The sequence below is a fragment of the Otolemur garnettii genome, unplaced genomic scaffold, assembly GCF_000181295.1.
Source record: "Otolemur garnettii isolate 467f Iridium unplaced genomic scaffold, OtoGar3 scaffold00108, whole genome shotgun sequence".
Taxonomy (NCBI): domain Eukaryota; kingdom Metazoa; phylum Chordata; class Mammalia; order Primates; family Galagidae; genus Otolemur; species Otolemur garnettii.
The window spans coordinates 5,528,958-5,539,030 of record NW_003852503.1 but is presented as its reverse complement, the minus strand read 5'-3'; the positions used below and the strand labels follow the sequence as shown (position 1 = coordinate 5,539,030).

The 10,073-nt window shown below is 46.7% G+C and overlaps 1 protein-coding gene across 2 annotated transcripts in view; it reads left to right on the top strand.

Annotated features, from left to right (window-relative positions):
- HINFP (histone H4 transcription factor) overlaps nt 1-8,479 on the top strand; it is a 13,479-nt gene extending 5,000 nt beyond the window's left edge. Inside the window, exons 3-11 of one of the 2 annotated variants that reach the window (XM_012809581.2) lie at nt 2,080-2,270; nt 4,750-4,979; nt 5,268-5,379; nt 5,564-5,716; nt 6,230-6,307; nt 6,395-6,515; nt 6,597-6,735; nt 6,828-6,952; nt 7,504-8,479. In XM_012809581.2, coding sequence (XP_012665035.1) covers nt 2,090-2,270; nt 4,750-4,979; nt 5,268-5,379; nt 5,564-5,716; nt 6,230-6,307; nt 6,395-6,515; nt 6,597-6,735; nt 6,828-6,952; nt 7,504-7,924 — 1,560 coding nt within the window. In that variant the 5' untranslated portion in view covers nt 2,080-2,089 and the 3' untranslated portion in view covers nt 7,925-8,479. Of the gene's footprint in view, nt 1-2,079; nt 2,271-4,749; nt 4,980-5,267; nt 5,380-5,563; nt 5,717-5,977; nt 6,033-6,229; nt 6,308-6,394; nt 6,516-6,596; nt 6,736-6,827; nt 6,953-7,503 lie in introns of those variants that run through there. The other variant, XM_023517326.1, reaches the window with a different exon arrangement.
- The last annotated feature ends 1,594 nt before the right edge of the window (nt 8,480-10,073 follow it).

The window sequence follows — 10,073 nt, the reverse complement described above, 5'->3', positions numbered from 1 at the left end:
AAAAAAAAAAAAAAAAAAAATTGAGAAACTTTAGTTCTGTGTTCCTTTTTCTTCAGCAAATATCCAGTACTCTACACGTAAGCATGCCTAATAAGGTGCTACATATAGACAGAAATAGCTTCTTATGTTCAGATGAAATGTATATTTAAAAGAAGGTGTTAGGGGCATGATGGAGTATAAATCATTGGGTAAGTTACGCAGAAACAGGTATGGCACTTTGAAAGTCTGGCAGGGGACTTGTGACATGATGCAAAAAGAAGTTAGGAACTTCTGGGATTGTATGTAGACTGTATCAAGTACAAAGAGTGCAGATTTTGGAATCAGACCAACTTGACCTTGTAGTGTGTGGCCTTGGACAAATCAGTTAACCTCTCAAGCCTCAGGTCCTTATCTTTTTTCTTAGGTAGGGTCTTGCTTTGTTGTCCAGGCTGGAATACAGGGGTGTGATCATAGCGCACCTCAAGGCCTGGGCTTAAGCGATCTTCCTGCCTGAGCCTCCTAAGTAGCTGGGACTATAGACACACACTACCACACCCAGCTAATTGATTTACTTTTTTTTTTTTTTTGTAGAGATGGGGTCTCACTGTTTTGCCAAGGTTGGTCTTGACCTTATGGCCTCAATTATCATTATTCCCTTTTTAGCCTCCAAGAGTGTTGGATTATAGGCATGAGCCACTGCAACCCACCAAACAGGTCCTTATTTATAGATGAAGTTAAAAAGTGCCTACCTCGGGCTCGGCGCCTGTGGCTCAAGCGGCTAAGGCGCCACCCACGTACCCCTGAGCTGGCGGGTTCAAGTCCAGTCTGGGTCTGCCAAACAGCAATGACGGCTGCAACCAAAAAATAGCCGGACATTGTGGTGGGTGCCTATAATCCCAGCTACTTGGGAAGTGGAGGCAAGAGACTCACTTGAGCCCAGGAGTTGGAGGTGGCTGTGAGCTGTGATGCCATGGCACTCTACCCAGGGCAACAGCTTGAGGCGCTGTCTCAAAAAAAAAAAAAGTACCTACCTCATAGGATGGTGTTGGAAATTAAATGATAATACAAATAATGCTTAATGTGGTTCTTCACATAGTGAATATGAAGTTAAAAATAAAAAAATTTGTTATCCCAATTTTGCAGACAAGAATGTTCAGAACTGGCTCGGCACCTATAGCTCAACCGGCTAAGGCGCCAGCCACGTACACCTAAGGTGGCGGGTTCGAATCCCCAGCCCGGACCCGCCAAACAACAATGACGGCTGCAACCAAAAAATAGCCAGGTGTTGTGGCGGGCGCCTGTAGTCCCAGCTACTTGGGAGGCGGAGGCAGGAGACTCGCTTGAACCCAGGAGTTGGAGGTTGCTGTGAGCTGTAATGCCACGGCACTCTACCCAGGGGGACAGCTTGAGGCTCCGTCTCAAAAAAAAAAAGAATGTTCAGAACTTAAGGGTAGATAGTAGATAGCGGAGTGTGGATTTGAACTCTGGTCCCTCTCCCAGAACTTGAGCATTGTTCTGCCTCCCATAAGAATACTTTATTACTTCTTAGTGGGTTGCTCTGAAGCTTCTTGAGAAAACGTCTGTTAGGCTCGGCGCCTGTGGCTCAAGTGGCTAAGGTGCCAGCCACATACACCTAAGGTGGTGGGTTCAAATCCAGCCCAGGCCTGCCAAACAACAATGACGGCTGCAACCAAAAAATAGCCGGGTGTTGTGGCGGGTACCTGTAGTCCCAGCTACTTGGGAGGTGGAGGCAGGAGGTTGTTGTGAGCTGTGATGCCACAACACTACCCAGGGGTTCAGCTTGACTCCATCGCAAAAAAAAAAAAAAGAAAAGAAAAGAAAAGAAAATGTCTGTTAAAGTATTTAGCTTAGTGCCTGGCACAGACTTAATAATGTTAGTTTTTGTCCTTCATTCCCAAGAACACCAGACAGCTTCCAGGGTTTTGAGAAACTTCTCTTCCCTTATGAAGAAACATGGGATTTCTCATGGGTTACTAGAAAAACACCTGCTGATTGTAGGCAAGTTGCCTGCCCAGCTGTTTCCCCCCCCCAGCACTGGGTGGAGTCCTTACATTTGTGGATTTCTTCCTCTTCCTCTAGGGTGGAGGCCATGCCTCCTCCTGGGAAAGTTCCCCGGAAGGAGAATCTGTGGCTACAGTGTGAGTGGGGGTCCTGCTCCTTTGTGTGCTCAGCCATGGAGGAGTTCTTCAAGCACGTCACTCAGCACCTGCAGCAGCACCTGCATGGCTCTGGGGAAGAAGAGGATGAGGAGGAGGAAGATGACCCACTTGGTAAGGGAGCAGGACAGAGAAAGGGGAAAGAGCTCAAGGGAAGGTAGAAAATCCGACTTTCCTTTCCCAGAGGGAGAAGGTAGCCTGAAAGAATGGTGGTTTGTTTCCTTAATTGTGCTTTGTTTATAAAAACATTGTAAACTCATTTACAGAAAACTTCGTCAATAAGGATATAAGGAATAAGTTTGCTATCCCACTGTCCATAGGCAGTTGCTGATAGTACTTTAGTGAACATTCTTTCTCACATCTCTCTTTACGTGTGTATATATGTTAAATATAGATGAAAAGCTGTAACCTTTTTTTTTTTTTTAACACTTGTAGTATTTTCATTTTTTTCCCCTACAACCACAGGTTAGGATATACAGTTTATGTCACAAGCCTTTACACAAAAGTTAAGAAAATACTCAAAATAATACGTATGTTTATTAAATTATCTCTGAAATGTTCTATCTTATTCTTTTTTTTTTTTTTTGTAGAGACAGAGTTTCACTTTATTGCCCACGGTAGAGTGCTATGGCGTCACAGCTCACAGCAACCTCCAAGTCCTGGGCCTAGGCAATTCTCTTGCCTCAGACTCCCAAGTAGCTGGGACTATAGGTACCTGCCACAACGCCCTGCTTTTTTTTGTTGCAGTTTGGCCGGGCTGGGCTTGAACCCGCCACCCTCAATATATGTGGCCAGCACCCTCCCCACTGAGCCACAGGCACTGCCCTATCTTATTCTCTTGTATTAAAAATATATATATAAGTGTGGGGCGGTGCCTGTGGCTCAGTAGGTAGGGTGCTGGCCCCATATACCGAGGGTGGCAGGTTCAAACCTGGCCCCTGCCAAACTGCAACAAAAAATAGCCGGGCGTTGTGGCAGGTGGTTATAGCTTATAGTCCCAGCTACTTGGGAGGCTGAGGCAAGAGAATTGCCTAAGCCCAGGAGTTGGAGGTTGTTGTGAGCTGTGACGTCACGGCACTCTACTGAGGGCGATAAAGTGAGACTCTGTCTAAAAAAAACGTAGTTTGCCGTCTACTAAATTGATTTTACCACTCACTAATGGGTCTTAGCACACTTTGAAAAAAAATTCCAGAAAATATGGAGGCAGCTTTTCTTACCCTATGTCACATTCTGTTTTATGTCTAGTGACTATGCACTATAACTGATAATTTCAGAAGTATACTATTTATACAAAAAAGATATATTTATACAAAATATAAAATTGAAAATATCTCCTTTTCAAAACAAATTTCTACAAGGCATTGAAAATTTGGTGCTTAGGCCAGGTGTGGTGGCTCATGTCTATAATCCCAGCACTTGGGAGGCCAAGGTGGTTGGATTGCCTGAGCTCACAGGTTGGAGACCAGCCTGAGCCAGAGTGTCTCTAAAAATAGCTGAGCATTGTGGTAGGTGCCTGTAGTCCTAGCTACTTGGGAGGCTGAGGTAAGAGAATCACTTAAGCCCAGGAGTTTGAGGTTGCTGTGAACTCTGGTGCCATAGCACTCTACTGAGGGTGACAAAATGAGACTCTGTCTCAAAAAAAAAAAGAAAATTTAGTGCTTAGATGCTAGAATGCTAGAGAGGTAGGAAATGGATTGGAATAGTTGATTTGTTGGGGCCTTTTTGGAGAAGTCAGATTTTTTTTTTTTTTTAAATTGACACAGAGTCTAACTCTGATGCTCTGGGTGGAGTGCCATGGTGTCATCATAGCTCACAGCAACCTCTAAACTTCTGGGCTCAAGCGATCCTCTTGTCTCAGCCTCCCAGATAGCTGGGACTGCAGGTGCTTGCCATAATGCCCAGCTAACTTTTCTGTTTTTAGTAGAGATGGAGTGTCGCTCTTACTCAGGCTGGTTTCAAACTCCTGAGCTCAAGCATTCCACCTGCCTTGGCCTCCCAGAGTGGTAGGCTGAGAGGGCAGTTCTTGGGCAGAACAAGAGGAAGAGTGACTGCTTCATGGAGAGAAGTGGAAGGTGATGTGTGCCAGCCACATCTGCTGTTTCTGAGTTTGTGGCAGAGGCCTTACACACATTGAGACTTCTCCCTAGAGCTAGACTGTATTTCTTTACCTATTTATAGATAGATACTTGTCCTTTAGATCTCAACACAGGAACACTTCCCAGTACCATCCCCCTACTCTTATCTATATCAAATTACCTCTATTTAATACAGTTTCATAATACCATGTACCCCTCTCTTCATAACACTTATTACTGGTCGTAGTTTTATATGTATAAATGTGATTATTTGATTAATGTTCTTTCTCCTTGACTAAAAGCTATGTGAGGGAAAGAATGAGACTCTCTCTGCCTGTCATTTCCCCTGTACCTGGCGGGTGATTGATCGTCATTAAAACCTGGTAGCTGCTGAATGAACTCTCAGTAATTTGATTGGAGTTCAGCCAGCCTCCTCACTCCCTGCTGAGTGCTACAGGTAGAAGGAGAGCTGAATCTTGGAAAGTATCAGACTTTTCCTTCTAAACCCCTTTCTGCAGAGGAAGAATTCTCTTGCTTGTGGCAGGAATGTGGCTTTTGTTCTCTGGACAATTCTGCTGACCTCATCCGCCATGTCTACTTCCACTGCTACCACACCAAGCTGAAGCAGTGGGGACTGCAAGCCTTGCAAAGCCAGGCTGACCTCAGCCCCTGCATCCTGGACTTCCAAAGCCGGAACGTCATCCCTGACATCCCTGACCACTTCTTGTGTCTGTGGGAGCACTGTGAGGTCAGCAGACAGTGTCGGTAATTGGGGTGGAAGGAAGCTGGGATCTTAACTCAAGATGCCTTGACCCTTTCAGGAATGCCTTATGTGTCCAAGATTCCTGCTAGTGTCTCTCCATTTCCACATAGCTCCTTTCCTCAAACTTTCCCATCCCCATCAGGTTAATTTGGGAGAGGGCCAAAAAGTCCCTTAGGGTAAGAGTCCCTGTATCCACCCTTAGACCTCACCCCAAGTTGGGGTAAGTGTCCCTATACCCACCCTTAGTCCTTACCCCAAGTTGCCCTGGCACAGAGTACCTTCGACAATCCCGAGTGGTTTTATCGGCACGTGGAAGCACACAGCCTGTGCTGTGAATACCAAGCAGTCGGCAAAGACAACCACGTGGTGCTGTGTGGCTGGAAAGGTAGGGCTGCTTCTTAAATTCTGGGCTCTAGAAGAAACCCTGGGATTCCTAATGGGATATTGCAGCCAGGGTTGGGGCCAGTCCTACAGGGCAAAGTTGGCTGCTGGTTAGAAAGACCTCGGGGTACTACTGACACCTACTTAGGGGTTTTGTGGCTGGAGCCTGACAAGGCCATCCTTCCTAGGCTGTACCTGTACCTTCAAAGACCGCTGTAAGCTTCGAGAGCACCTCCGTAGCCACACCCAAGAGAAGGTGGTGGCCTGCCCCACCTGTGGGGGCATGTTTGCCAACAATACCAAGTTCTTAGATCACATCCGTCGCCAGACCTCATTGGATCGTAAGCAATCAGAGGAGGGGTGGGTGGGTGCAGGCTGCCCTGCTTAGAGTGGGGTTGGGGGCATGTTTCCAGGAGAGGTGGCCACTGAAGAGAACCACAGTTTAGGCTCCTCATTTTGGGCTTAGGGACCTCCCATAGTCTCTTTGCCACTTCAGATCCATAGACATTGTTACTTAGTGCTTAACTGTGTGCCATATCAGTTATCTCAGGGAATCCTCACAACAGCCCCATGAGGTAGGCTTCTTATCCCCCTTTTTACAGATGAGGAAACTGAGGCTCAGAGAGGTTAAATCACTTACCTGAGATCACACAGCTAGTAAGTGGTGAAGCCGGGACTCTAACTCAGGTTCTCGACTCCAAGTCCCATGCTCTTTCCATGATACTGTGTCCATCCATAGCTCCCTGAGCTCCCTTTTCTCCTTGGGTGGTTCCCTTCTGCCTGGGTTGGTCCCCTTCCTCTCTGCCTCTCTACCATCCCCCACGGCCCTCCTTTCTTCTGCCTGCCAACCCCAGAGCAGCGCTTCCAGTGTTCTCACTGTTCCAAGAGATTTGCCACAGAGCGGCTCTTACGGGATCACATGCGCAACCATGGTGAGTGCCTTGCTGTCCCCAGTCTCCCTGCCTGCCCTCTAATCGCCCACAAGTCCTCAAATCACAGCCTCCTCTCTATTCCTCTAGTGAATCACTATAAGTGCCCTCTGTGTGACATGACCTGCCCGCTGCCTTCCTCCCTCCGCAATCACATGCGCTTTCGCCACAGTGAGGACCGGCCCTTTAAATGTGACTGTTGTGACTACAGGTAAGGGGAACCAGGGGCCAGAAAACAGAGCTTCTTCTAGGGTCCCCCATGCCTCCAACACATCTTGAACTCTCCTGGCAGCTGCAAGAATCTGATTGACCTCCAGAAACACCTGGATACCCACAGCAAGGAGCCAGCCTACAGGTGTGATTTTGAGAACTGCAGCTTCAGTGCCCGATCCCTGTGCTCTATCAAGTCCCATTACCGCAAAGTGCATGAAGTAAGTGGGGCTGGAGATGAGAAGGGCGAGCAGAAGTGTGGGGGGCCCCGGGGTGAAGAGCTGGCCTTACTTCTCCCTCCCTTCCTTATCAGGGAGACTCAGAGCCAAGGTACAAGTGTCATGTGTGTGATAAGTGTTTCACCCGGGGCAACAACCTCACTGTGCACCTTCGCAAGAAACACCAGTTCAAGTGGCCCTCAGGTCACCCCCGTTTTCGGTATGTCTCTCAAACCTCTCCATATTAACTCAAAATTTTTTTCTATACCTTTTTGATGCGTTTAAAAAACCTCTAATTTGTTGGTGCTTTGATGTCTATTTAGGCTTGAGGAACCCTGAGAATAGTGGCAAAGAATTAGCAAAGCTTATTCTGATTTTTGAATCCCAGGTACAATGCCAAACCCAATAAATGGTGCCAAAAGCCTTGCAGCCAGAGCTAGAACTAGAGTGTCTAGGGTCCTGATCCTTAGCTCCATGGACTTCCCATAAATCCTTTGACACTCTTGTCTCCAACACAGGCAATCAGTCTCTATCCACCACCTCATCCCCTGTTGGGTTTCTGCATGAAATTTTTCATTTGGAATTATGATCCTCTCTTGCCTTTTCTTCTATATATTCCAATAAAGACCTTTTTTGTCTTCATCTCCCGTCACTTAGAGTCCCAGAACTTCTCCATCCCTTGTCTTTGTCTCTTCCCATTCCCACAGTCTCCAGGCTATGTCTGCATCACCCTTCCTTTGTTTGCTCCCCTTTATGTTCCTGCCTTACCAGGTACAAGGAACATGAAGACGGCTACATGCGGCTGCAGCTGGTTCGCTATGAGAGTGTAGAGCTGACACAGCAACTGCTGCGGCAGCCACAAGAGGGATCAGGCCTGGGAGCCTCACTGAATGAGAGCAGCCTACAGGGCATCATTCTAGAAACAGTGCCAGGAGAGCCAGGATCTAAAGAAGAGGTGGAAGAAGAAGAGGGCAGAAGCAGTGAGAGGACAGCCCTCTCAGCCTCTCAGGACAACTCTAGCCCTGTCATCCATGTTGTGAATCAGACCAATGCCCAAGGCCAACAAGAGATTGTCTACTATGTGCTGTCTGAAGCCCCAGGAGAGCCCCCTGGAGCCCCTGAGCCACCCCCAGAGAGCATCATAGAAAAGCTTCAAGGAATAGTTGAGGAGCCAGAGGTCCAGACAGCATGAAGGCCAAGGACCCAGACCATTCCTATCCTAAGCCCCCAGAGTTTGAGCCAGGCAGGTGGCAATGTCCCTAGTGGGCAGCCTTTGCCAGTGGATGCCTTTAGGAATGGTGTTGAGAGCAGCATGGTTCAGTCTGACCTGGGCTCACATCACTGCAGACTCTGGGCTTCCCCTTTCTGCCAAACTGTGTTTTGTGGGGAGCCTGAGGCGTTTGGATTCTTTGGGGGCATCCTGGATATGTGATCTTGTTAAGGGGGCTCTTATCAGAACTTAACCATAACCCCCAAGACAGGCTGGACGGTGATTAAATCCTTAGTCAATTTACATGCATTCCTCTTTCCAGGGGTCCTTAGGCCCAGGGATGGTGTATGACTGGTCTCTGCAAGGGCCCTTTCCTTGCTACCAGCCAAGGCACTGAGAATCAAGTAGCCATTTCCCTCTTAAGGTTTCCTCCTACAAACCCAAGGACTTTTCATGGTTATCCTCAGGGATGGAATTTGAGTTACTGAGTATGTATAACAGGTGTTTTTGGTAATAAAAGAAACGCTTGGGCTGTTACTCATTTCTTCCTTATGTTTGGTGGCAGTTAACTAGGTAACAAGGAGATAGAAAGAGGAGCTTGTGTCCCTTTTAGTTACTGGGGTAGTTTTTTTTGTTTTGTTTTTTGAGACAAGAGTCTTACTTTGTTGCTGTCAGTAGAGTGCCGTAGCATCACAGCTCACAGCAACCTCAAACTCTTGGCTTAAGTGATTCTCTTGCCTCAGCCTCCCGAGTAGCTGGGACTACAGGCTTCTGCCACAATGCCCGGCTATTTTAAAGAGACAAGGTCTCACTCTGGTTCAGGCTGGTCTTGCACCTGTGAACTCAAGTTTGGCCTCAGCCTCCCAAGTGTTAGAATTACAGGTGTGAGCCGCTGTCCCCAGTCCTGGGGCAGTTTTTATTTTTAAGTGCTCTGTTCTCCCCTCCATACTTTCATGAGACTTCTCTTTTCTCAGAGTATCTGCCATCTCCATGGAGGTTCTTGTCTTTTGGTCATCGGTGGTCAGTACCAGTACTCTAGAATGGACAAGAATGGGGCTGATGGAGAAGATAGAATAGCTGACCATGGCCGCTCTCTTAAGTCCTGATTGGGGATGTTCCAGGGAAAGTCAAGCATTCAAGGGGTCCAGGAACCAAGATAGCACATTTTGTGTCCATTTTCCTGGGGAAAGTATTTTTCATTAGATTCTCAAAGAAGTTGAACACCCCCCCCCCTTACCATTCTTTAGGCAGTTTCAGCTTCTTACCATCCTATGCCTTTTCTTAGTTCCTGCCATTCTGTAGAGGTCAAAGAAATATTCTCAGAGGTCTTGGACAGGAAGCTACCCCAATGTATTTCTGGGCCCTTTTGGAAGGACCTGATGGAATTCTTAATACAAAAGCAGTGTGTGCCTATGTGGAAAGAATAAGGAGAGAAAAATACTTCATTAATTCTATCAGCCATTTACTGAGTTCCTAATATAGTCCAGGCATAGATACTAAAGATATAAAGATGAATAAAAATCTATTACTCGTGGAATAACTTGCAGTGCACAGGTAAGGAAAGACTAGTTAAGCTGAGGGATAGAAGCTTATGGAGTACATTTAGAAGGCTCCAAATAGGAGTAGACAAGGATTAAGAAAGCCTTCATCCAGGAAAAGACTTTCCTAGCCAAGACCAGATGAAGATTTTAAAGCTTTACTCTGAAAAGATTATGGTGCCCCATTTTTCATATATAATTTAGACTGAAAATACTAAACGATAAAGCCTATTTAAGGAAGTTCAACTTGATTGCTATGATACTTAAAACAGTGTCTACATCATAACTCCAAATTCTGTTCCTACTTGTTCCTTTTCTTTTTTTTTTAAAGGCCTTTTTTAAAAAAAATTATTTTTGTAGAGACAGAGTCTCACTTTGTTGCCCTCAGTAGCGTGCCATGGCGTCAGATAGCTCACAGCAGCCTCCAACTCCTGGGCTTAGGCAATTCTCTTGCCTCAGCCTCCCAAGTAGCAGGGCTACAGGCACCTGCCACATGCCTGGCTATTTTTTTGTTGCAGTTTGGCCAGGGCTGGGTTTGAACCCACCACCTCCAGCATATGGGGCCAGCACCCTACTCCTTTGAGCAACAGGTG